Source organism: Diuraphis noxia, unplaced genomic scaffold, assembly GCF_037042655.1.
Source record: "Diuraphis noxia isolate RWA-SAM2 unplaced genomic scaffold, SU_Dnox_SAM2 contig0004, whole genome shotgun sequence".
NCBI classification, from domain to species: domain Eukaryota; kingdom Metazoa; phylum Arthropoda; class Insecta; order Hemiptera; family Aphididae; genus Diuraphis; species Diuraphis noxia.
This window is the reverse complement of record NW_028301714.1, coordinates 39,062,646-39,090,563: the sequence shown is the minus strand read 5'-3', so window position 1 is coordinate 39,090,563 and position 27,918 is coordinate 39,062,646. Positions and strand designations below refer to the sequence as shown.

Genomic DNA, 27,918 nt, shown 5'->3' with positions numbered 1-27,918 from the left:
CTTTCGTCTTCTCCTATATATTTCGCTTAGCATAAATTAGCATTTCTCACACAAATAATATTTTAATACCAAATAAAAAAAGAATCAATTCAAACATTTATAAAATAAAAAATTCATATTAAGTTTCAAAAAGATTAATATTTAAGTACCTATTGATTATTAAGTATTGATAGGAATTTCTTCAATGCTACACGATGTGTTAAATTAAATATATTTCACTATTTGATTAGGCATAAACAGAGCTTTTGCTTGCATGACCTATACGCTTTTATCCAAAAAAAAACCCCTTTGTATTGTGTACTCGTCAAAGCTTTATTCTTCATTTGTAGTTGTACATGTTTGTGTCGTTTTAATAAATTGTGACGTTTTGTGTTTGGTTCCATTAATTGGAAATAATTAGATATGTAACTCAAATTCTATCACTTGATGCTTTGTCGTATGATTTTTATAATCATTCAAGTGATATAGATTTGAATTTTGTTATTTTGTGTAATAAAATTTAAAAATATATATGCTCTATGTGGGAGAAACAGATACAATAAAAAAATTAAATTAAAATTGTTTTTCAGTTTAAAAATAAAATGTGAAGTAATATCCCTAAATAATTTTCTTTTACTTAGTTGGATATTGTTTTTTTATTTTTATTTTATTATTGTTTCAATATTTTTATGCATAGCACGTTAAATACAGTAAATTAGATTTGTTGGTTTTAATTCAAACACAAAAAGGCGTTGGAATTAAACAAAATATTTATTTTATTTAGCCGATCGGCTGTTATCCGTGGTCGAGTTGTTACGTCAACTGGAATGGGATTAATGGGTGTTCGGGTAAGCACGAACATTGCACCTGAAGGATTCACGTTAACTCGTGAAGATGGTTGGTTTGATTTATTGGTAAATGGAGGAGGAGCTGTTACTTTGCAGTTTGGTAGAAGTCCATTTAAAGCACAGACTCAAATTGTAAACGTTCCTTGGAATGAAGTAATGTTTATTTGGGTGATATTTAAAATTATATGATTCATCTAACTTTTGTATTTAAATTTTATATCGGCAGATTGTTATTATTGAGACAATAGTGATGTCATTGACAGAAGATAAAGGAATTCAGCTTAGCGGACAAGCGTGCAAAGCTCACGATTATGACCTTATGAAACCCGTTGTATTAGCATCCTGGAAACATGGTTTTCAAGGATCTTGGTCTGATAAGAGTGCGGTTTTAGCTGAATCTCAGGTTAATATTTACATTTTTGTATTTGACATATTAATATTTTATTCTTTTCAAATTTAATATTCTAACGTAAATAAATTGATATCTGTATTATTTTTCAATATATAAATATTTTATTTAAATTAGGTTGTACAAGAAAGCTTCCAAATTCCGGGAACAGGGTTAAATTTGGTTTATCATAGCTCTAGATCAGCTGGATATTTGTCTACAATACAATTACAACTCACGCCCGAGACAATCCCATCGACTTTGAAATTGATTCACTTACGAATAACTATAGAAGGAATACTTTTTGAAAAAACGTTCGAGGCTGATCCTGTTATAAAATATACGTACGCTTGGAACAGACTTAATGTTTATCGCCAAAACGTATATGGAGTCACAACAGCTTTGGTCAAGGTCGGATATGAGTATACCGATTGCCGAAATATTGTGTGGGACGTTCAGACAACCAAACTGAGTGGAAACGATATGAGTATATCAGAAGTAGGCTCTTGGAATCTAGATATTCACCATCGCTACAACTTTCACGAAGGCATACTGCAAAAAGGTGATGGATCGAATATTTATTTAAAGCAAAAGCCTAGAATTATATTGACTACTATGGGCGATGGACATCAGAGACCATTAGATTGTATAGACTGTGATGGTGATAATGGCTTAAAACAGAGACTTTTGGCTCCGGTCGCATTAGCTTCTGCCCCAGATGGCTCCATATATGTGGGTGATTTTAATTTAATTCGACGTATTATGACAGATGGTACAGTGAAAACCGTTGTTAGATTAAAGTAAGGATACAATTTAATTTTAATTTTAACCATAATTTTTATTACTTATAACGAAATAATAATTATCTAATACATTTTTTTACAGTGTTACGAGGGTGTCATATCGATATCATATCGCCGTTAGTCCTTTAGATGGATCATTGTTTATTTCTGATCCAGAGAGTCATCAAATTCTAAAAGTTAAAAACCCAAATAATTTTTCTGACCCAGATCATAACTGGGAACCAGCAGTTGGATCAGGTGAACGTTGTCTACCGGGAGATGAAGCGCATTGTGGAGATGGTGCATTAGCTAGAGATGCGAAACTAGCTTACCCCAAAGGTACACCAATCAATGAATGATATTAATATTAAATTCATTATATTATTATACATTATTCTTTTAGGTGTTGCTATATCTTCAGATAACATTTTATACTTTGCCGATGGGACAAATATTCGAATGGTAGACAAAGATGGTTTAGTATCCACTTTGATTGGTAATCATATGCATAAATCACACTGGAAACCTATACCTTGTGAAGGGACCTTAAACACAGGCGAAGTACATTTAAGATGGCCAACTGATCTTAGCATCAATCCTCTAGATAATACTTTACACATCATCGATGACCACATGGTACTGAAATTGACCACAGACAATAGGTTAAAAGTCATTGCTGGCCGTCCAATGCATTGCCCACCCGTTGGACGTACTGTCTTGAATACAGATCAAGAATTAGCTATACAAACTGCATTAGTTATGCCTCAAAGTATTGCATTTGCGCCTAATGGAAATATGTATGTCGCTGAATCGGATTCACAGAGAACAAATAGGATTAGAGTCATAAGTAAGTTTTGACGTTTGTTGAAAAAATAAATTTGATACATAAATTTTTATTCAAAAAATGGTTAATTTATTTTACAATCATTTCAATATAATTTCTACAGTCAAATAAAACTGATAATAAAATAACATAATTATTACGTATTTAGGATATTTTACATTCTTAATAGTTCCTTTTTTTACATCAGCATTAAAATAGTTGGCATAATATATTATATAATTATTAATATAATATGATTTTGTAAATTATTTCACATAATATTAAAGGCTGTTATTATTCTAAGTTATTACTGACGTATCGTAGAAAAGTGAAAATGGTTTCATAACATAAATAGTGTAAAGCTAATCTAAATGCCTTGAAAATTTAACTCTGATTATAGACAATTAAAATTTAAGTGAATGTTAATATTTAATTTTATGTTATTTGCTCGTGTTTTTTTTTCAAATTTTATTTACTATCATGCTTCAGATTTATTACTCAATAAATTTAAGTTTAAACATAAATTATAATACATACAGAAAACTGCATACACTTGAAGTAAAACCTTGGATTAAAATAATTACATTGTAATATAATATTTATATTTTAGGTACTGAAGGTAAGATTTCACGATTCGCCGGTACTGAATCAAAATGTAATTGTTTGGACCGTGGGTGTGACTGCTATGAAGAAGACCATTATTTGGCAGCAACTGCAAAGTTTAATACGATTTCATCAATTACTGTATCTCCTGATGGTGTAGTCCATGTAGCAGATCAAGCAAATTATAGGTACATTTCTAAAATATATTAGCTTTATTTTTATAATTTATTTATGTCCTATACATTTTTCAGAATAAGATCTATTATGTCGAGGTCACCAGAAGCGTCAGCTACCCGCGAATACGAAGTTTATTCACCAACTACTCAAGAACTTTATGTTTTCAACCGTTTTGGTCAACATATCACAACTCGTAATATTCTTACTGGGGAGACTAGCTATCAATTTACTTACAATCAATTCACCAGTAGTGGAAAACTAAGTTCTGTTACTGATGCAGCTGGAAATAAAGTATTCTTATTAAGAGATCATGCACAGCAAGTCAATTCAATCGAAAATACTAAAGGCCAAAAATGTAGATTACGCATGTCTCGTATGAAACTATTAACGGAGGTTAACACTCCTGACAATTATAATATAACCTTTGATTATTATGGACCGTCTGGATTATTACGGTCAAAGCTAGATTCAGCTGGTAGGGGCTATGTATATACTTACGACGATTTTGGACGATTAACTGGTGCTGTTACGCCTACTGGAAAACTCATTAGATTGGCATTTGACTTGAGCGCAAAAGGTGCTACAGTAATGGTATATAATGATGATAGTCAACCAATGACAATGTTGATTAAAGGAACGTCTGTAGAAACAAAATTAGGTAAATTTTTAATTTCAATTTTGATCAGATAATATATTTTAAATCGATTAGGTACTTAAATATTATATATTCATTATTTAAAAGGTGGTTCAGAGGAACATACATCAATAACTAGTGAAGGTGATATTGTATCTGAGACGTCTTGGGGAAATCGAGTGACAATTGAGTCAGTTCCTTATGCAGTACTAATGGAAGCAAACTCAGTATTAGTGGAAAGCTACCCTGTGCCAGGAAAATTAAAAACTGAAATAGGATCTGAATTGGCCAATAGGTTTGAATGGAGATACTATTTAAGAGGACAATCGGGAGGCAAATTGAAACCGGGTGAAGGTAAAAATATTTATAAAAGAATAAATAAATAATAGGTCATTAGAATCAAATGTTAAATAATTCCATTTAATTTACAGCTAAATCTGTTGCACAAGTGGGTAAAAAATTACGAATAAATGGTGAAAATATCGTATCCCTCGAGTTTGACAGGGATAGTGGGACCGTTGCAGCATTTATTGACGAACACATTGAACTAATAAATATAACCTACGATATCGCTGGAAGACCGTTTAGATGGGGACCTAGGTAAATTTATATAAAATTATAGTTTATTATTTAACTGTATTGAACTGCATCTATTAATTTGATTTGACAGGAACAAAATATATTCAGAAGTGGAGTTGACATATGATCGTTTTAGTAGACTTAGTGTATGGCGTTGGGGTGACCTTAAAGAAATGTATGGTTATGATAGAGCTGGTCGACTAGCTGAAATTCGTTATGCGGATGGCAAATCTACGCTTTACGTTTTCAAAGATATGTTTAGCAGTTTGGTAAGTTTTTGAGTATAAGATAACTTATATTATTATTAGATATTTAATAAAAAATTTTGTACAGCCATTGAAAGTAACTACCCCAAGAGGAAGTGATTACTTATTACAATACGACGAATCTGGTGCTCTTCAGTCACTAACAACTCCAAGAGGACACATACACGCTTTTTCAATACAAACGTCATTAGGCTTCTATAAGTACCAATATCATTCACCAGTAAGCCCACACCCATACGAATTAAGATACGATGACAACACGAACATTTTGGCAAAAATTTATCCACATCAATCCGGCCGTGTATCTTACTTATATGACCAACATGGAAACATTGAAATAATATTAGCTGGTACGTATAAATACTATTATTTTTTTTTTAAGTCAAGCACAATTTTAATACAAATAATATTTTTTAAGGACTTTTATCTATACACTATACCTATCAAGCCAATACAAATTTGGTAAAAAATATAAATGTAGTTGAACCTGGTTTCGAGTTAAAACATGAAATTCGTTATCATCTGGGTATGATCAAAGACGAACGTTATTTGTTCAGTGCGAAATGTGGATTACATAATACGCATTTGAAGTAAGTTAATTATTCACATAATAAAAATATAAAGCTACTACTTTCTTAATTATATTATTTTTTCATCATTATTTTATAGATACCAAACAGATGGTAATGCACGAGTAACTTCTATTGATGTTACCATCGGCAATAAAGAACTTTCTCAGTTAAAACTGAAATATAATCAAAATATTGGGACATTAGAAAGCATTAGTGATTTGAGAATCTACAAAAATACTTTTAATAAAACAGTCATACATGATACCGCTAAACAATTTTTCTCTATATCTGAATATGACAATCACGGTCGTTTGAAGTCGATAATGACCAACATTAAGTCTATGGACGTGTATAGGTACGTTTTTGTGTAAATATTTCGGCGAGCATTGATATTAATTACTATTTTTTTTTATAAAATATATAGAATGGAATTAGAATATGATGTTAGAAATAGAATTTCATCTCAAAAGATTACACTTGGCAGAACAAAAATTCAAAATACAATGACATATAGTGCTGATGGTCATTTGTTTGAAGTAGCTGGTAGTAGTGACTGGAAGTACATCTATGATGAAAATGGAAATATAATTGGTATCATGGACTACGGTCAAAAATTAACATTGGGTTATGATGTTGGTGATAGAGTGGTTCAGGTGAGATACGGTTTAGATTTTATCACCATAGCTTACTACAACTATACAAATAAATAGAATGTTTCATAACTAAAACCAAAACAATGTTGTATATTTGTAGGTAGCTGACGTTCAACTTTATAGTTATGATACACGTGGTTTTGTATCCAAACGAGGAGAAACACATTTAAACTATAACGATATGGGATTACTCAGTGATGCTACTGAAAGTGACCGTTTTAGTGTTTCTTATTACTACGATCACAAAAATCGATTATTAGGTATTAGAAACGCCGGAGAAAACGTAACTCAGTTTCTTTATACTGATCCTCAACGGCCTAATTTAGTAATGGCTATACATTATCCAAGTACTGGAAGAACTTTCCACTACCTGTATGACGATAGAAATACTTTGATTGCAATTGATTCTCCAGAACAAAGGTAAATGGTATACACTAAACTAATGATATGACATGTAATTAATGAAATCTTGTTTATGCTAGATTTTTTGTTGCTACTGATCAAAACGGATCTCCATTGGCTGTTTTCGATGTTTCTGGAAACATAGTTAAAGAAATAACAAGAACACCTTTTGGTGGGCTCAGAAAAGATAGCCATCCGGATTTATATATTCCAGTCGACTTCCACGGAGGAATTTTAGATCCACATACTAGGCTGATATATCTTGATAAAAAGTGGTACGATCCTTCTGTTGGTCAATGGATCACTCCTGACTGGGAACGATTATCATCTAGACTTAGCTACCCCACAGACATATTTATCTATAGATTCCAAAATAATGATCCTATCAGTTCGAGTAGTGCGCAAAATATTAATTATATGACAGGTGTGTAATAATACTATTAAAACATTTTATGCAACAAAAATAAAAAAAATAAGGACGTATTATATTGTACACTTAAGAATTATAGTTGGTTTGTTATTTGAAACATTTTTTGGTGTCTTATAGACTTGAACAGTTGGTTGAAACTTTATGGTTATGATATTGGAAACATGATTGGATCGTCTTACACCAGAATTCAACTTCATCAACCTAGTGCAAAAGTATCTTCTCCACAACTTACTCCTCAATTTAATGTCGTATCCGGACTGCAGTGTATTGTAGAAAAGGTATTTAAAGAATAACCACTAATGTTATGAATGTGTTACTTTAAATGGTTCTGTTTATTTTTTATATTAAAGGAAATGTCACTTTTTGGTGAATTCGGATTCATTCCCGAGCCACTATTGAAGATGGAAACCCAGACAAGAAACCTGTTGCCTAGAGTGGCATTCCAGAGATCCATATTTGGTGAGGGCGTATTGGTATCGCGCAGCAACGAAGGTTTAGCATTAATATCTGTAGTGGACGGTGACAACAGCGTCGTACAAGATGTTGTCATGTCTGTGTTCAACGGATCGTATTTCTTGGACTTACATTTTGAACAACATGACAAAGACCTCTTCTATTTCGTTAAGGTACATTTTTATCTATCAATAAAAGTAGTTATATAAGATAAAACTATGAAAACAACTAGTCCCGAGACAATAACTGAGTATGTTTATTTTAACAGGACAACGCATTAAAGCAGAACGATGATATGGAAGAGCTAAAACGGCTGGGTGGCATGTTTAACGTGACCACTCACGAGACAGCAGATGGTAAAGAGCTGAGACTTTTGAGCGCCGAAGCGCTGATATCGATTCGGTACGGTACGGACCCGCAACAGGAACGTCACCGGTTGCTCAAGCATGCGCACAAGCGAGCAGTAGAACGGGCATGGGAATCGGAACGTTCGCTGGTGGCAGCCGGATCAAGGGGTGCCAGGGCTGAGTGGAACGCCGAAGAGCGGGATGAGCTGGTGAACCGCGGTCGAGTGGATGGTTACGAAGGAGTAGTCATACACGACGTTAGTGGTCACCGGCCACAACTAGCCGATGACCCTGGAAACATAAGGTTCCAGAAGACGCCAAACCGGAAAAAGCGAAACAGACGAACCCATTACAAAAAGACCACCAGGGACGAATGAACGGTACTTAACTAAGGCCCCATCAGATGTATAGTGCCAACGTTTACTTATTATTTATTTACGATTCTTATTCTTATTATCATTATTATTTTTATAATATATACTTCCACATGTTATTATTACTATTATTACCTATTATTATTATTATTATTATTATTAATTTATTTATTTATTACTCGCGTAACTTATTCGCCGGTCTATGATCAATCTGTTCAATATCCGATCCACCCTACCTTATGCCAATAAGTACTCTGTCTCGTGCATAATAAACAAGCCAACAACGTTTCGATTTTAGACATTATGCATATTATTTTTAAATCCTTATTCCATTTCGTTCCTGTGAACACAATTAAGATTTAAATCTATTATCACATATTTTGTTTTTATCAACTGCTCAATTTCCGTCCATTCGATACACGTCTGATCATATTTATCTTCCGGGCCGTGATTTGTTTTTAATTGGCAAAATAAGAATAATCAACAGTATCTAGTCATTATGTTATGAGCGAGTAAATAACACGAACATTTAATTTTAAATTCTCATAGTTCTTCTTACGTCTTGATTATATTTATATAAAAAAAAATATATAACGAAAAATACATATATTTTTGTATTGGTACACTCAGGGAATCGTAAATTGGTACCATATTTCGTTTGAGAATAAAATATCCCTACCTACTAATCAATTTTTTTTTTGTCCTTTTGAATTGTGTAATAAAATATATAATTTGTAATAATCAGGAATAGTTTGTTCTATTGTGATCTTGTTAAAACTTTTCTTTTTCAATAAGACGTTACACAAGTATGTGTAATTATACTTACACGCATCATTGAAACAGATGATTTGTATTTCCATTCAAACGGAAAACAATTTGTAAATAAAAATCAACTGAATTGTAAATATAGATTGTTAATTTTTTTTTGTGCAATTGTTTATTATTTTTGTTTTTCTTATTATTTTTAAGTATTACATTAAAATTAAATGATATTTATAAACCTTAATTATAATGTAATGTTACCATAATCAATAACATATGTCTATTATGATTATTAGACTATGTTAATTAATTGCTTGCATGACAATTAAAAAAAAAAGAAGTAGTTTATACAGTTACTCGTATATGGTGCGTTAGGCTTTATTATAATAATATATAGCAACCTACATGGTTATTTCAAAAATAACAGCATAAAACAAATAATTAAATTTAGTAACTGAAAAAAAATACTATTAAGGGATATTATATTATACATATATATTTTTTTTTTTAAATTTGTGTAATTTGCTTTACAATTATTAAAGAAAAAAAAATATATGATCACACTAATAATTATACAATATTATAGGGCCTTATATTTATTAACAGAGAAACATGTAATATATACAAAATACATTTAGTAATAGTTATGTTTTATACAGAACTGACGTTGATAAAACATGGAGACGTTTCATGTTATTTCTTAGCCTTAGCCTATAGATGACTTGTATATATACTTTTTTTCATGCAGACTTATTATGTACATACATTATATTATATATATATATTTATAAATATGTATACTTTAAGACGATACATGAATTAGTTTGGAGTAATACATGATATTTATTATTGAAATAAAAATTGAATTAGTTATACTATGGATTTTATATTTCCACGCAAAATGACATTTATCCAAACTGACATATACTATAAAAATGTTTATCAATAACATTTCAACACATTAACCATGGCTATTCAAAAAACAGAAATAATTATGTTTTTTATGCATTGAATATTATACAAACATATTCAAATAATGACTTATTAAATGGGCAGATACGTAGTACGTATCCATAATATAAATATATAACTTGATGAAATAACATATTATTATTTAGTTAGTCTATAGGCATTAATATTACAGTAAAGTAATTCTAATTTGTGCAATCTTTCATTAAATTCTATTTAACTCAAATGAATATAAAAATAGTAACTATTTATACTATGAATTTTGATATTTTGGTTGGTTAAATATCTTTATAATTACTACACGAATAGAAATTATTTAATAAATAATACATTTGTTATAATTAGGGCTAGGATTTATGTGCATTTGCATGATTTTTTCCTTTAGTCCAAATTGATTGGTTGTCAGATTTGTCCACGATTTGGGTTATTCTCGTTTAAATAGGACCATTTTTTTTTTTGCATATTTTTGCATCTTTTTGCATATTTTGGACATAATGCATATAATTGCATATTCATAGATTTTTTTAGAATTCGATATTTTTTAACTAACATTTTTAATTTTTATAAGTTATCGTTAATTTTAAATGGTACTTCACGAAGTCGACAGTTTTTGGTTTATCCGTTGAATTTTTGTAAATATATAGCATAAATACTACCTATTTTATCTTAGGTCAGATAATATCCGTTCGTTACCTTATCGTTGGTCGGACGACTGGTAGAATTACTTACACAATGTTATACAGTGTGATAGCACAGAAAAATTGTATTGGGACGTCGTGTGTTGCGTAAATGTGCAGACGTAATAATTTGAATGGTTTTAATAACAGTGACCAGTATGCCGAAAGTTCAAAGTAAAAGTGCCAAGTTACGTCTAAACAAACTAATATTTAATGTAATAATATGAGCTAATAATAAGTAATAAAAAATTATGAATTATAATAAATAATAATAAAAATTTGTTTTTGCATATTTTTGCATATTTTGGTAAATAAAATGCATATTTTACAATTTTTTATTGCATATAAATCTTAGCCATAATTATAATTTAATGTACCTATCACATACATTTTATTTAGATTTAATATGTTTATCAACATTGTCATTATATTAAGGTCAACATTATGTTATATACATAGTGGTCAATCAGTAATCACATTAAAACGTTATAATAAAATGTGACTTTAAAAATATTTTATTTAATTCATATTAAATTGAAATTTCAATTCAGATTCAGATTAAAATGCTTTTGAACACTTGAAAGTTATTAGTTTTTTTTTCATTAAAATATATTTATTTATTTTAACTACTACATTAATAACCTTATTTTAATTTTTTTTTGTTTTAAGAGTTATTGTTTTTTACAAGACACCATTTAGAAATCTATAATTTAACTGAAATATCGTTGGACTAATGCAAACCATGAACTATTTAACGTTTAAAAACGTTCGTAAACATTAAAAATTCGCAGAAAAATACAATGCAAATAACTTCAGTATTGAAATTGAAAATAATGTAATGGATTTTCTAAATCGGTTTATTAATAATCATTATAAGTTTATAATTAATACAAACTACTCATATGTATGTAGTCTTAAAACGACTAGCTTAATCTTTTATAAGTATAATTTATATCACATGTTAAATTGAATTATTAGGTATAAAATAAGATAACTACGCTATCGTTTAATATAAGTATGATAACTACATACCTACTTAATATTACAATCTAAAGTTACCTACGTGGTAATAAAACATTAAGTTTATAAAGTGTATAATTATTAAATTATAAAGTTTTAAGACTTAGATTGCTGAATTTTCATAAAGTGAATAAAATTTTTGTAATATATCAAAAGCGTTCATTGAGACTACGAATATAATATGTATTTATGAAATTATTCATATATAGTAATATATATTTATTTATAAATTATGTATCTATTATATATATATTAAATAAGGTTTATGAAAGTATTTCATAAAATATCGGAAAATATTATATTATTAAAGTGTTGATATTATTGATAAAACATAATTACATTTATAGTTTTTTCGTGGATTTGCAATTGTTTATATTATGTACACAAAATATTAATTAACAATCAATTAGCACGCTGCTTTTAGCATGTATAGCTTGAAATCATAATAACATTAATGATTTACACGCATTGGTCATAATTCATTCAAAATACAATAACTGTGACAAGTGATGTTGGGTGGTTTTCAATTTCCATAGGGACAGACAAATAAACAATGATGAATTCTTAATGTAATAGCTCCTATGATAATATGACATCAATAAACGTTCATAAACCATGGTAAATATAATTATACGTACTTAATACTGTTAAGTAGGTACGAATATCTAATATAAGTACTAATGCAATGTACCTATGGAGAACTATAATATGCATTTGATACAATTAAAGATTCTTACCATATTTTAATTAAAATAGATAGGTATTTAATAATTACGTATAATATATGCACACACATTTAAATATTGTACATGGGTGTTAGATATATATCACATTAAATAAAAAAAGAAATTAATTAGATAATAAAATAATTTCGTTTGTGTCAATACAATTATGCTAGTTTATAAATACAAATTTGATTCAACCTATGTAATGTTGAAAAAATAAATGGACAAAGGGGATATATTTAAAAAACCTTAAAAAAAGAATTAGAAGTAGTATTAACTTGACTCATAAAATTCATAATGTATACAAAAGTAATTTTTTCAAATGTAAGAACTATATAATTTTAAATAACTATTCCAACTAGATACCATTAATTAAAATAAGATAATTAATCTAAGATAAGTTTATGAACGATGAATGAACGAATTCAAATGTTAAAGATTGCCAGTTAGTTTATTTAATTGATTCAATGGAACTCGTAAGCTCATTGAATGGCATTAACAGGTATAATAGATGAGTATTAAATATCAAACTATTTATTTAGATTAATTTATGATTATGAATAGGGATCGTACCTATTAAATTTAACACAAAACAAACATATGGAATCTGGAATTGATTATGAGAAACAACTGTCGAAATAAAAACAATTGATCGTTAAAATAAGAAAATACAGTCAATCGAAAGTTATTATTTATTCAAATATAAGCAAGTTGTTGTAAAAAACTACATGATATTATAATCAATAGATTAGAATATATTTATATGATACCTAAACCACTACTTATGAGAAAACTACTTGAAAAGTGTGAATATGGTCTATTGGGAGAGATTGAAAGTAAATTCAGTTCCAGTTAAAATATTGCTCATTATAGGTAGCTATATTATATTCGTCCCAAGTGGGGTTATTAGAAGCTTGTCAATTTTAACGGAAAAACGTAAATCTTAAAACCTTAAAAGGTATATAGGTTTTTTTAATCTCGAAAATATTACTACATGTCATATTAAATAAATTTAAAAAAAAAATTTAGGAACATAATCAGCCAAGAGTGATTAAAAGTATATATATATAAAAAAAATACAATTTAATACTAAGTACAATTTTTTTCTGAGAAATACTTGTGTATTACAGTGGTCACCGCTTATTGGACTCACTTAGGAACCCGACAATTTGAGTCGATTAACCGAATGGGTCAATAAGGCAAATGGCTCAAAAAAATGCTTAAATTTAAAAACGTATTTATTTAAAAATATGTATTGAAATTCAAGGTATGTATAAAAATAAAAATCTAGCTATACGCAATTAAAAATAAAATAAAATTAATAAAATACATACGTCATAATTAATAAAATAAATTAATTTTTTGATAAAAATCCATCTAATTTTGATTGGATTTTCCCTTCTTCGGCCAACTTCATAATCATAAAATAGATAAAAGGTACCAGCTTATTTATAACACGTTTGTTCAATGTATGTGCATATTTTCTTTATTTATCTAATTTTCAAATGACCCAATTAATTGTTTTGTGAGTCGAATAGACGAATTTTTTGTTATGTGTTAGTTTATGTGCGATCGGGACCAGCCGTTTTGAGTCTGATAGGCGAATGAGTCAATTAACCGTGAATCCAATAAGCGGCGACCACTGTATATCAAAAAAGTCTTTTGAAATATTACACTATACGTGGTTGAATAAAATTGACTTATAACTTGAAATTGATTGTATACAAGTAATAATTTATTATACAAATAATATTTAAGTCTTATCACACACAGAAACACAACAAAAAAGTTCCACTGATTAAATATCTACAAGCGATGATGACTTGTCATCTACAACAATGGTTAACCTTAAACCGTTATAAGAATTAACCATAGATTTAAGCTATTATATCCAAACCTTCCTCTCACCCACCCACCACCCCTACAAAAAAAAAAAAACATTCTGCATAATTTTTCTGTTCATTTTGAAGATTTGGAGAGAGCATGCTATTTTGGAAAATATTTGGCAAATTTAAATTTATGAATGTTTATCACACACTTTTTTTATTTGTGCTACAAATAAACAGTAAAATAGGGGCTGGTCTGTCGTAGGTATGGCATTCATGCGATATAATATTTGATAATTTTATTTTGCATTTATTCAATATTTTGGACAATTTATTGATGGTAATAATTAAACACGTTTTTATAAACAACATAAAATAATTCAACCACCAATCAAAATGCTTATTTTAATTGAATTACAATATGATTTTTGCTAAATTGTGTAATATTCAGTGGTGATAAAACATATGATTATTTTATTTTTACTAATCCGCTTGGTTACCATAATTAGTCTAAATTTGAATAACAAAAAGAAAATTGCAGAATTTGGGCCGTAATAATGATATTGTAACTATAAAACAACAGCACTTGTAAATTGAAAAGCGGTTATTATGAATATTATATTTATAAATATATACACGATTAAATTCAGGTGACGTATACGATTAGATCAACTTGCAAGAATGGGATTGCGATCGCTTCCTTGATGACTTTGGATGTGTTTTGAATCTAATGCAACACTGGGTCTGTCTGTTAAGGCTAGACGTACTCGCATCGTCATCTAGTTCATCACGTCGCCGTCCGTATATCTGCCCGTCGGACTTGGATGTGGTCACCGCTCGAACATCGGTTAGCGAAGCTGACGGCGACGACAAAGGAGGTAGTGGAGTGGTCGGACCAACCGAAGATAGGTCTAAATCGTCATTGTCGTCGTCATCGTCGTCTGGGGGTAGATCGTCATCGGAAGATTCCGGGAAAGGATGAGGGTGGTCGTCAGACCCCTCGACGTCTGATCCACCGAGATCAATCTCACTGGTGTGTAGTGATCGCTGATCATCCGAATCAACGCTGTCCACACAATCGGACGAAACGTAATCAGCCACATGCACCAAAACGGGATTGGACTTAGTCGTCGTCGGTGGTGGCGGCGATGGTGGAGGCGGTGGTGGAGGAGGTGGGGACGGTGATCGCGCTGATACCGATGGTGATAGTTCCACCGGATGTATCGGCGATGACTCGGCCAACGTATCCTCTTCCTTGTGCGCCTCTGGTGATGACGGAGCTGTCTGAGTACCACCCCGACCAGCACCCGCATTTCTCACGAATCTGTGTCTCTGGACGGCGACGACGGCAATCATAGCCGAAGTGGAATCCGGCTTTGGTAACTGTTCGATTTTCCTTGTGAACCGTGACAGCGGTGACGAACTTCTATTCAGACACGTCAATCGTTGCAGCTCTTTCTGTGAAACGATGGGTGTGCAGCTTATTGAGTTTGACCTGGACTCTGAAACCATTTACAATGGTTAATTATTTTTTTCTATAGAAACGTCTCTAGGACAGTTACATTTAATTGTCCTATTTATTTTAAGGAGAAAACATTTATTTTTTTTATCATTTTATTTTTTATTTTTTACAATTTACAAGCATTTTACTTGAATAGATCTGAAAATGGTAGATAATATAGCAGGAGTTACATTTTTAGTTTTAGTAGGTAGAAACCTTAATGCATACAAGTAAAAAACTACGAACTTCGTCTTGATTTTTGATGTTAACTATTTATACAGTGCACTTTCGTTATAAATGTTTTATTATGTGCATCAAGTTCTCTAAAGATTTTTTTTAACATCACATTTTTCTTGAGAAAATCATTGTTTTGTATAGTTAATTTGTACAGTTCAATGTAATATTATAATATGATTTAATAATAATCTTTTATATAAATTATTAATTTAAAAAGGTATAATATTTAAACATACTTTTTGAGTAAATAAAATCTAAATTAATTATTTGAAAAATACAATATCCCAGTGTAATTATACTTTTGTATAAAATATAAAATATGTGTACAATTTATTAGTTAATTTACTGTCCGTTATAAACTATATTTAAGTACTTAATTAATATTTTTAGTTATTATAATATATTTTTCTAACATCATAAATCATCATACCAAAAACCAATATGATAATTATTTGGGTATTCAGAACTATTATGATGATTAATTATTTATAAACTACCTACTCGTATTTCGTAAATTGTTAGAGTAGGTATATTTGTAGCAGATTTCATAATATTATGAGAGACAGATAAATGTTCAAAATTTTTTTCTTTGTTTAAAATATGTTTCTTAATACAAACACAATTATAATAATTACTTAAGAGTTTTTTTAAAACGCTTAGGTACCTATGGTACATTTTCATTTTTCAACTCGTATGAAAATATATTTTATGTTATTTTTATGCTAATATAAAACGCGAACTTAATATTATTATTATGTTTTATTTTTATTATTATTATTCTAAAGTACAGTATAGGACATAGGTGCATTAAATAAAATAAAGTAGGTGCTTTAAATAATCTCAATAATATGTAAAACATAATATAGTACTTGTCTTATTGTTTACAATGTATTCTATATATTATAAAGTGTTTCAAGTTATATTATTATTAGTATTAAACAATGTTTTATTATTGATTACATAAAATGAGTATATATTTCCAAAATAATTAAATTAAATAACTCTTAAATTTTTACTTTGGATATGCTGCATCCCCATATCGAAAACACTGATTTCATGAACTGGATATCCAGATATTGAAATTTGTCCAGTTCATGAATTTTGCCGAAAATACATTATTATTGGACATCCATTTCATGAAACGGATAATTCCTATATTGTGTAATTTGTATAATTATTATTTTATTATAACTATATAGGTAATTTTTTATATTGTTCTATAAGCAAAAATATAACAATTTTACTATAGTCAATAAATTATATCATATTACATCATATATTTTTATTTTATTTTTCAAAAACTATGCGTATATTATATATTTTTATAAACAACAGTGTTACCTATGTGGCTATGTCCTATATTAATTGTTATAAAATATTCATGAAATTAACTATAATTTATTATAATATTCAACTACCTATTGTTTTATTAACAAAATAATTAATTGATTAACTTAAACATACCTTAAACGGCTTAAAGTATACCTATACATTGTTTTCCTTATTATTTATTTTTGCATGACGATTATGACATCGACTGTTCCATTGCATATTATTTTTAAAACAAGCACACCTGATATCTGATGTGGAATTACCGAAATTAAATTTAATATCTCTCTCATGAAATATAGATCACGGATAAGCCATTATTATCTTTATTTATACTGAAAAGTACCTATGTTATATAAGTATAATACAGTTAGTCGTCTATATAATAAATATGCGTATAGTTTATGAAAAATAAAATAAAAATAAAAACTAATATGATATAGTTTATTGACTATAATTATTATATTTTTATTAATAGCACAATTAATATAGAAAAGTATCTATATTATATTTATAGTAATATGATATAATAAAATAAATATCTTGTTTTATAATAATTACATAAAGTGCGAAATATAGGTATTATCCATTTTATGAAACGGATGTCCAAATAATGTATTTTCATCAAAATTCATGAACTGGATAAATTTCACCATCTGGATATCCAGTTCATGGAATGAGTGGTTTCACTATGTGGATGTGACAGATACATTAATGTGATGAATGGCATAATATATCACAAATCTGTGTAATAGTAGGTGTTATCAATATTCTATTAGAATCAATCAACGAAACATTGTTGAGATAATATTTGAAAGAATAACGTAACCTACAAATGAAATAAATTATAATTGTTATCGATGAATCTCCGTTTTGTAGTCAAGATAATATTTATTTTTTTTTACAATAAAAAAAAAATAGCGATTCAATCCATATGAATAAAATACAATAAAAACTTTCAAAACGTTATATGGTTTACGAATAATCAAAGCACAGCAAATATTATTCTATTGTAAAATATTATATCATTCAGACACCTGTGACCTTAGCTTCTAAACATGTATGTCCGTAAAGAAAAAAAAAGGTTTATAATATTATCTTCTATATTTTATATTTCAATCTTCATATCAGTTTTAAAAAAGTATTAAATTTTGTTGTTTTAATTGCAAAAATTATAGCTTTGTTTTGTGAATGGTAAAAATGAGACATTTTTTATACTTTACAATTTAAGATTATTATTTTCTTTAATATGTTATAATAAAATATATCATGCATTAAAGGGTTTTTTAATCTACCATTGTTGTATTCGAAAATATTATCTGATTTTTTTATTTTATAATTTTCATTTATTCTTATCTAATTAGAATCGGTTTTTTTGTTCTATCTTTTATTCAAGTAATTATTTTATTTAAACAATAAACTTGTATTTTTTCTATAGATTATTTAAACCTTAGTTAGGTACTAGATTAATAGATTGAAAACAATAATAATCAATATTTCGTGTAACATATAATATATTATAAAGAAACTCATTACATTTAACGCTAGAAATTGAATTCAATGAAATAATATAAATTCAATTTTTTTTTTTTTTGACGTTTCCTTAAATGTATTATACTCTATCTTAAAATGTTAAGCTTTTTATTTAAAATAAACTGATTTGTTTGTATATAGGTACACATAATTTTTTGTATTTAAACAACTGATTAGTGTTGAAAGAACTGTAAAGTATAATATACTAAAATATTATTTCGAGATCATATTAACATGTATGAACATATGATGAATAATTGTACAAACCTCGGTAATATTCTCTTACTGGTGAACGCGATATCGAGTGTCTAGCCACTTCTTGAAATGTTACCGGTGAGTATGTTCTAATCCTGTCTTCCGCCAATTGCATGTTCATGTCTGTGTTGCGTTCCACAATGTCTAATACAGCATCGGCACTACGCTCCCACTCCAACTCTGGTACATCGGAATTAGCCAGTGGCAGCACCCGACTTAATGGAGGTCGGCTTTCCCGGTGTTCCAACCAATATGTTTTCATTGCGCCTGAAAAAAATTTCCGAATCAAAACAGACCACATCAGGACCACAGCAATGGCGGTCCTTACCTTTTCCTTTTACGTAAATCTCACCGCGTTCTTTAACCATATACGATGCCGAAATTAGATCCCTGGTGGTTTGTGATATATGAATTTTCATAGCTTCGCTTGTAGATTCCATTCGGGACGCAGTGTTGACTGAATCACCGAACAAACAGTACCTCGGCATCTTCAAACCAACGATACCAGCTACCACTGCTCCGGAGTGCACACCGACGCGGATTTGCAAATGAGACCCTATAAAATATATAGACGATTTTATTTTTAATTAAATTTACTTTTAAAGGATATCGTAGAGATATCGACAGAAACTTAAGGTGTGTGTGTGTGTGTGTGTGTGTATTTGAAAAACAATAAATTACCCGTCGATGGATCTTTTAGATCTGTAATTGCATCGACCATATCCAATGCCATATCACAAACTTTCTCTGCGTGGTTATCTTCAGTCATTGGTGCACCCGAAACAACCATATACGCATCACCAATAGTTTCAACCTGAAAATGTTTTTTTTTAATTCATGCGATATATTACAATGCATTAAGTAAGCATGAATAATATATGTTATAACGTAGTATTCGTTAATATTCAACCTTATAAACTTTGTTTCGTTCTGTTAGTGTGTCGAATATAGAATACATGGCGTTCAGCATTGAAACCACTTCCATTGGAGTGATTCTGCTACATATCTCGGTAAACGTGACTATGTCCGAAAATAATATGGACACGCTGTCAAACATCTAAAAAATGATTTATGTACTGTTATAATCAATTCATTTTTAAAGACTTACTTGGCATGTGTCTATGGGATTTTCACCCGACCGCAGTCGATCGGCCACTTGTTTAGGTATCATCTGATATAGCAGCTCATCAGTACGCTTCATTTCTTCATCTAGTTTCCGCATCGACTCTTCCAGTTTTTTTGACTTTAACTGCTCTTGGTCTAGTGCCAGCTTTAATTCAACTGACTGTTGTGTCCCTGCCAACATTAGGTCCCTAGGGTAAAACAGAAACAAAACGAGCACCCATCAACTTGTATTGTAATACACGTGTACCTTAGTAATCAGCCATCGTGTACAGATTTATTGACAAAAATGAAATAGGTGAACGGAAAGTTTTCAATTAATTATTATGTTTGCAACCAACCTGCTGAAATCGTGCATTGAGAGATCATTAATGTATAGACCAGTAGTTACTAATGCATTGAGATCAGGCATCACGGGCGTACCCAAGTACATCATCATTTGCCAATTGTCCATATAAATCATTTGCCCTAAGATAATGAAGAGTTGTGATTATTTAATGATAATTTTACTAATCAAATAATATTTTTAAAAACATAACAAAAAATTAAAAAAAAAACTTATTAATACCTACGTGTAATTTATGATTTATACCTTTTAATCGAAGCTTGTTTTCTTCTGGAGAAAAATAGGATTCATCGCTTAGAATAACGTGTCTGTCTGTTGGTCGATTTGAAAGCACTGGTTGAACAGTAACAAGCTCAAAAATATTATTCGTTCGATTCAAAATCTATTTCAAAAATGTTTGTCGTAATTTTTTTTTTTAATTTTTTAAATATTTATAAAATATTTACCGTTTGAAATTTAAAAGCTATTAAGGGTCTAACAAGATCAAACCAATTAGTAATCCGTTTTCCAACTAGATCTGGTAAAATGACCATCAATGAATTTCCAATGCTTTGAACAATCATGTTGGAGCTGTATGAGAAATAATATCAGTTCAGTATATGTATTTTGGGTACAGCTATTATTTCCCTCCGCAGATTTAAAATAATTATGTGCATATAATATCTTAAAAAAAAAAAAAAAAAATAGCTAAAAAAATAATTAATGAAGCGAAATAATATTAATTTTACGTCTGTTTTTTGTCATCGACCTGAACACAATGCAAAACGGAAATATTTCGAACAGCACCGATGCACTTATTGGAAGATGTTTTTCCTCCCTTGTCATTGTCATCGATGCTAATGTAAACGCTCTATTATCAAATTTCAATTGAAACGTCACGTGCACTGTATCCATTAAAATCTCTTCACGAACTAGTTCAATGCGCATTTCCTAAAATTATTACATACCATATGAAAAAGGTTGAGTTAAAGCCATAGTATTGGTTCGTGTTATTAACCTTGTGGTAAAAATGCCTAGCCACCTCTTTTATTTGACCCATTGTATAGTACACGAATCCACGGCGTTTACTACGGTAATGTAATGTCAATCCTTGTCTAGATTCGTTTTCACAGATGAACGAAGGCGCTTGCATTCTTGGGTATGAAAACTTCAGATATTCGTGTAAATTGTCCAAACCTATAATGCCAATCGTACATTATATATATAGTACTTTTAGTGCTAACATAGTTGATTTGGGTGTAAATAAAACCAAATTTCAGTACAATTTAGATCGAGTAATTTGAAATATATTTCAAGCACCAACAACACAATTATACCATTGTTTATATATATCGCAAAACACTGCATTTTATATTGAAGGTTTTTTTTTCATAGCATGTTACGTACAGTTTGTTTTATTAGTTTTAATACCCAAACCAATCAATTAACTACGAAAAATATAACAATAATAATAATAATAACAAAAAAAAAAAAACTTAATCGAGAATTCCTGCCATTTTTTTTATTGATTAAAACCATTAATATACAACGGAAGAATAAAAAAGTATAACAATGCATGTTCTTAATTATATGAAACATAACGAATATCGCAGTGAATAAAGTTTCTTATTTACAATTTACTAAAAATAAATATCAATATGTTTAAGTCTAATAGTTTATATGCCCATATAATATACAAATATTGGTCATGTAATTTAATAATAAATACATAGTTTAAATAATATTATATAGTACCTACCCCATCGTTAATTTAAAAAATTGCATTAAATATTTTTGAAAGAGTTGTAATATTGTAAGGGTTAAAATTATAAGAAATCGTTTTAGTGTGTTTTCATAATTTTACCATCTTGTTTTTTTATATTATCTATGTTTGCATAATAACGAATATTATTGTATTGGACACTATGTTATACGACATATGATTTGTATAGGTTCTGTGTATAATCCTTACTAGAAGAAGAACATCCGTTGTTTTAATATACATAACTATTATAAATATAAATATATGCACCAAGCTTATAATATTAAGTTGATTTAGAGATATGGAATGAGAAAAAGAACATGAAAAATAAATAAGATGATACTAGGGGCGAAACAGAATGAGAAAATATGAGTACGTATAATAAATAAAAAACACAGATAGAATAGAAAAATTACAATATAGTTAAATTTGTATAAATGCAAATATAAAAATGTTAATCAAAATATTTTATTGCATATAAAAATGATATTAAAATATTAGATAACCAGTAAATTATACGTCGGGACTACTAAATATTTAACTAGTAAAATAGTGAATAACGAATATTAGGTAGTATATTCATATAAATCAAGTGATTTCAGGAATTTATTAAATTGTTAAATAAAATAAGAGTTAGTACACAATTATAATATGTATTTTCAATTTTGACATATTTATTTTACCGTATAATGCATACTGCAATTTATATTTGATGAGTTAATAAACTATTTTCTTATAATGATACTATAATACCATCGACAAAATGTTATAATAATATCGTTGTGCACAGATTAATAAATGATATGAAACCTTATTTTTTTTTCATTAATAAAAATCAATAGTATTCTATAAACAATGATAGTTTATTTTTAAGTGCATAATATAGAGAAGGTAGGGTTTCAACATGTGTACAGGAACGTATATATTTTAAGGTCAAACGTGCATTATTGATTCAAGTCACGAATAAGCGTATGAATGAAACTTGTTAATCGTTATAGGTAATATACTAGTTCTATAAATAACCGTTATCGTGAAATTCAGATTATACATCCATTGTTAAAAAATAATTACAAAAATATGTTTGGTTCAATGTTAAAAATTAAGTAGCAAAAATTCAATGAAAATTGCTTTAAATGAGATTAAATAATAATACATTTCTGTAATTAAAATTGATTTCATACCATTTAGAAAGTCTCTCATGTGCCGCCCCAATACCGATAGTACTCGATCATAGCCGTATTGGCCAACAAAACTGACAAAATGAACTCCCATTTGTTCAAAAAATTCTTTCTCTGTAATTCCAAGTACCTTAAACACATATAAAATGCGAGTTTATACAAATGTATTACCTATATTAAATACATTAACGTGAAAAATTGTTATAAATATAGTTAAATGTGAATAATACTTGTTGGGATTTTTTTGCTAGCCGTGGAATAAGCGTTTCACAATAGACTTGATGTACACTAAAACTGGGTTGATCCACATTGGCCATTCGCCGTATCTCTTCCCATCTGTCTTCACCATACATTTTTTTTATATACTCTGAGAGGTTTTCCAATAAGAGCCCGTACATTTTTGATCTGCAATAAATAGTCGCTTTATGAATTGATGTCGAAGTGTTTTTACCAGAGTCTCGCGTTGAAGATATTGGGCCAAACTGCCTGTGAAATTGGTTTAAAAGAGACCAGATAAAACGTTTCAAACCAATGATTCCTCCCTAAAAATGTGTTCTTAGATAATATTATATAATTTAAAAGGGACTTAAGAAATAATGTTCATTTTATATATATTTCAATTAATTTATTAAACTCAAAGTAGAACTGTGATATCAAACGTAATTTGTTTGAAAAGGTTCCCCTTGTTTGATAATATATTATTTATTGAAGTCAATTCTTGTTTATCAGTGACACGCAGCTTATAGCTTTTATTTTTCTCTTTTTAGTTTCCCCGATGAGTTACGAATGACAAATCACACATTACCATCAATTTTAAAATCTTTTTCGAAACAACTTATGTACAAAATCTACCACTGCATCGATAATTTTAAACATAAAAGACTTTTTGTGTTAATAATTAATCCATTCACGACAAATTTTACAAACCTAAGTAAAAAAAATCAACGGATCCGATCATATTTCAATCACGATTTTCCTTTTGTCATTCATTTTATTATATAGTATGATTATAAATATGGGTTTTATTATATTTCTACATTATATATATAAGTCTGTTTAGCATTTTTTTATTATCCCGTTTTAAATTGCTGTGTAAAAAAATACGTGATATAGCCATTGCGTTTTTATTCCTTGAAAAATACTCGTGATTAATTCAATTCCAATTTATTCAGTAGGTAATACAATCACATGTTCTGAAATCACAATTTTTACCGTTTGCCATTTAATTCTATGTCCGTGTACAAACAAATATTTAGTGGTACCACTACGAGTTCTGCAATCAGCAAAATCCCATCGGACGTTTAATTTTATACCCGTGTTTTGTTCGTGACAAAATATATTTATTAATTTGAAACGTTTGGCCCGATGTAAACGGGACACTATTGGTGTGCCAATTACGTGGTAAGATAGGGTGTTTCTTTTTAACGTACTTTCCACACAGGTGCAATGATTTTGAGCTATAAATTACTTTAAAATGTCGTCGCCATAGAAACATCTGGCCATTGCATAAGCTCACAGTCCAATATCCGAGATGTCGTAAATTTCCTTTCAACTAAAAGAGTACGGTCACAAGATGTCGTTTTCAGACATCATATTTTTTTAACCTAACCGTTATAAAATAATATACAAATTTATAAATATTTGATGAGACTAAATCTAATTTAAGAAAAAAAATTGATTTCACTTAAAACATTTAATATAACTATTAACCCAAATGATATTCATATTATTTTGTCATATTGAAGAAAATATATTGTTAACTTAAACATTGTTTCAATTTGATTATAACATAAACACGTTTATTCCTTTATGTTAAATATATAGAAATTACCTTTTAAACTAACCTAGGTAATTAAAATATTAATATTAAATTTTGAAATATTATGACTACTCTCTAGGTAGACTCATGATATCGTGAGTACATTTTTAGAAATTTAAAATAAGAAACAAAAATAAAAAATCTATAGATTTTTATTTCGTTCTAAAAAATTCATTATATGCTACATTCTGAATAAAACATTATACCCAGACAATAAAAAAAGTTATTAGCATGAAAAAATGATTTCTATAGCCCCAACTTTAATTTCAAAGTTTAGAATTATTGTATGGACTCTACAGTTGTAAATTTTATAATGATATTATAATACATGTATTCTATTTGTATTTATGTGTTTTATGTGTAATGCAATGAATTATTTTTTCGTAACATCATGTTAAACTTGTTGTACATAGTGAATCGTCAAGTTAACATTTTAGACGAAAAATTATGTTTAAATAAAATATGTAGATCTATTAATAAGTAGATGAAGAAGTTTTATTTTGTGTTTACCTTCTGTAAATTGTTTTTACTTCAGTTTTTAAATTAATTTATTATATTGATACTATAAAAATAATATTCAAATTATATGTTATATGTTTTTGTTATAATATTATAATCTAGAAATAAATATTAAATTACATTTTAATAAATCATATTTATACCTAAATAATATAAGCAATACATTTTATTGGCTTGATTGAAATTATTACAAGATTTGATGCAATGTTACGAATCATATTGTTCATCAGAAGAATATTAATCAATATGTGGTTATTATTATTAATATAGGCAAAGAAATTAAACTTTAAGTTAATTAAACGTTGATATTCTCACATTATGTTTATTTGAATCGCACATTGCTTTACAATAATTATCTATCCTGTCACTTTATACCATGGCAATATGAGTTGTGTGTGTATAATTTTAAGATGAAATCGTGTGTGGATAAGCATACATCGCGACAGAATGTAGGTATTTGAATTTGCTGTGATCCATTCCGATCACGTCATATTCACTGTTCACAATATTCGTCTCTGTATGACCTTCTATAGGTCCACAGAACCGACGCGATGGTTTACTCAACGACGTTTGGCAATGAATTTGACGGAACCTATTACACCTTATTCGTATAGGTACACGTAATTGGAAAATCTGACAAAGCGTACGTGCAAAAAATATTCAGCGTAAAAATCATTTTGGGGTCAAATAAAAAAGAAAACAACTTTTAAGCATCGGAGTTGTTCACATGTAATATTTTATACAAAACATTACTTACTAAACATATAAATTGCGCATAATATAAAGTAATTTGAAAAACGGACGATGACATCATAATTATATCTTACATTGTTCAAACAGTATTGAAGTTATAAAATCGCAAATAAAATATTAAAATATTAAAAGTCACGGACAAGCCAGGTAATTAAGCGCACCAAGTGGATTGCTGCACTAATGGATCTCAAGAAAAAAAAAAATGAGTTTGATGTGCAACCGTTCGCGCAGGAGTGTCTTCTGTCAACCAGACGGTATTCGAAATTATTGTCTTTTGTGTGGTCGTAAAAAAAGTTTTGAGCTTAAAAAAAAATAAAAACGGAAAGCTGTAAAAAATGAAAAACCTCGTAAAAACAATAGTTTATTTCTGGGAAATTGATGGCACCAAGGTGTGTGTGCGGGCTTAGTAAAAATAAATAAATACTGCGACGTCGAAACGATAATAATGTCCCACGCGTAAACGTATATACCCGAATAATAATAATAATAATAAATAATAACAACATTAATACGAAAATATTAATATCGACTTCTCCTGTACTCACGTGATTTGTTGCACTGGGAATATAATATTTGCGATAATATTTTAGCAAATGCACTTAATATGATGATATCGTGTGGCCGGCGGAATTCGATTTGTCGTTATTATTTATTTAATATCACTGTATGGTTGATATTTTTAATTATTATTTGTCGCGGTGACTACTCAGCGGATAGCACGTGAAATCTCCACCAGATTCATAGTGCGGCACTGGCAGACCGTCGTCGAAATGTGTGAATCAACCAGTGCGTGCATCGGTAGTCGACGACGGCTGGCACTCGGGAGTCGGCAGCGTCGACGGCGGCGGCGGTGACGGCGGAAAGATAGGCCCCAAACGGAGTGTCCTCGGCCCTCGCCCTCTCCGGAGCGATTTTTTTCATTATTATTTTATCATTATTACTATTATTATTATTCTCAGCTCTCGTCCGCTCTGCACCACAGCCCGCCTCCGACATTGCTCCGGGCGTCAACCACTCGACAAATTAACGTGCGTTACGCGTTCCGAGTTTTCGATTGTCCCGGTTCAAAATGTCACCGAGACATATCATTGTTATGGAAAATCTCACAATTATATTGTATTTATAATATAATTATACGGCTGTATTAATAGTAATGTAACGATGGCGGTTGAATTATAATATTGTACGGTTATCTTGAAACGTTTTATGACAAGACCAGTTCGTTGGGGCGCTCTGTCGAGGTGGTTTGGGCGGACGGTTTATCGGCATTACTGTGTGCCTGTCAAGGCGTGTGCG

At 29.4% G+C, this 27,918-nt stretch overlaps 2 protein-coding genes across 8 annotated transcripts in view; one reads left to right on the top strand and one right to left on the bottom strand.

The window, feature by feature from the left end:
* Nucleotides 1-9,947, top strand: part of Ten-m (teneurin transmembrane protein Ten-m) — a 67,639-nt gene extending 57,692 nt beyond the window's left edge. For all 5 annotated transcript variants that reach the window (XM_089227949.1, XM_015510555.2, XM_015510553.2 and 2 more), the window contains 19 exons: nt 764-980; nt 1,054-1,230; nt 1,354-2,015; nt 2,101-2,336; nt 2,401-2,844; nt 3,431-3,611; nt 3,675-4,258; nt 4,343-4,588; nt 4,666-4,834; nt 4,905-5,082; nt 5,147-5,429; nt 5,498-5,669; nt 5,749-6,006; nt 6,076-6,304; nt 6,405-6,724; nt 6,787-7,130; nt 7,254-7,414; nt 7,487-7,762; nt 7,858-9,947. In XM_089227949.1, the coding sequence (XP_089084075.1) occupies nt 764-980; nt 1,054-1,230; nt 1,354-2,015; nt 2,101-2,336; nt 2,401-2,844; nt 3,431-3,611; nt 3,675-4,258; nt 4,343-4,588; nt 4,666-4,834; nt 4,905-5,082; nt 5,147-5,429; nt 5,498-5,669; nt 5,749-6,006; nt 6,076-6,304; nt 6,405-6,724; nt 6,787-7,130; nt 7,254-7,414; nt 7,487-7,762; nt 7,858-8,313 (5,593 nt within the window). In that variant the 3' untranslated portion in view covers nt 8,314-9,947. The remainder of the gene's footprint in view (nt 1-763; nt 981-1,053; nt 1,231-1,353; nt 2,016-2,100; nt 2,337-2,400; nt 2,845-3,430; nt 3,612-3,674; nt 4,259-4,342; nt 4,589-4,665; nt 4,835-4,904; nt 5,083-5,146; nt 5,430-5,497; nt 5,670-5,748; nt 6,007-6,075; nt 6,305-6,404; nt 6,725-6,786; nt 7,131-7,253; nt 7,415-7,486; nt 7,763-7,857) is intronic.
* Nucleotides 9,948-13,118: 3,171 nt separating this feature from the next.
* On the bottom strand, nt 13,119-27,429 carry LOC107163239 (soluble guanylate cyclase 88E-like). Of its 3 annotated transcripts, none has more exons than XM_089226919.1 (14): nt 27,168-27,429; nt 23,762-23,936; nt 23,535-23,661; nt 21,610-21,788; nt 21,361-21,542; nt 21,059-21,182; nt 20,859-20,994; nt 20,608-20,734; nt 20,253-20,457; nt 20,055-20,201; nt 19,826-19,958; nt 19,497-19,700; nt 19,157-19,411; nt 13,119-15,791 (listed from the first exon to the last, which is right to left on the bottom strand). In XM_089226919.1, the coding sequence occupies exons 2-14, from the start codon at nt 23,927-23,929 to the stop codon at nt 14,953-14,955; spliced, it is 2,826 nt and encodes a 941-aa protein (XP_089083045.1). In that variant the 5' UTR covers nt 23,930-23,936; nt 27,168-27,429; the 3' UTR covers nt 13,119-14,952. The 3 variants fall into 3 exon arrangements, with proteins under 3 accessions (XP_089083045.1, XP_089083044.1, XP_089083043.1); XM_089226918.1 differs by having other exon boundaries at nt 19,473-19,700; nt 23,762-24,017; nt 27,168-27,428; XM_089226917.1 differs by having other exon boundaries at nt 19,473-19,700; nt 27,168-27,428.
* Between the last annotated feature and the right edge of the window lie 489 nt (nt 27,430-27,918).

What these genes read in the sequence shown, in the direction of transcription:
- LOC107163239 (XM_089226918.1), bottom strand. Translation starts at nt 23,929, where the DNA reads ATGTACGGGCTCTTATTGGAAAACCTCTCAGAGTATATAAAAAAAATG. An exon ending in CCGTTTTGCATTGTGTTCAG is followed by an intron (nt 21,183 to 21,360) that starts GTCGATGACAAA and finishes TTTCTCATACAG; the next exon opens with CTCCAACATGATTGTTCAAA. An exon ending in AACGAAACAAAGTTTATAAG is followed by an intron (nt 19,959 to 20,054) that starts GTTGAATATTAA and finishes AAACATTTTCAG; the next exon opens with GTTGAAACTATTGGTGATGC.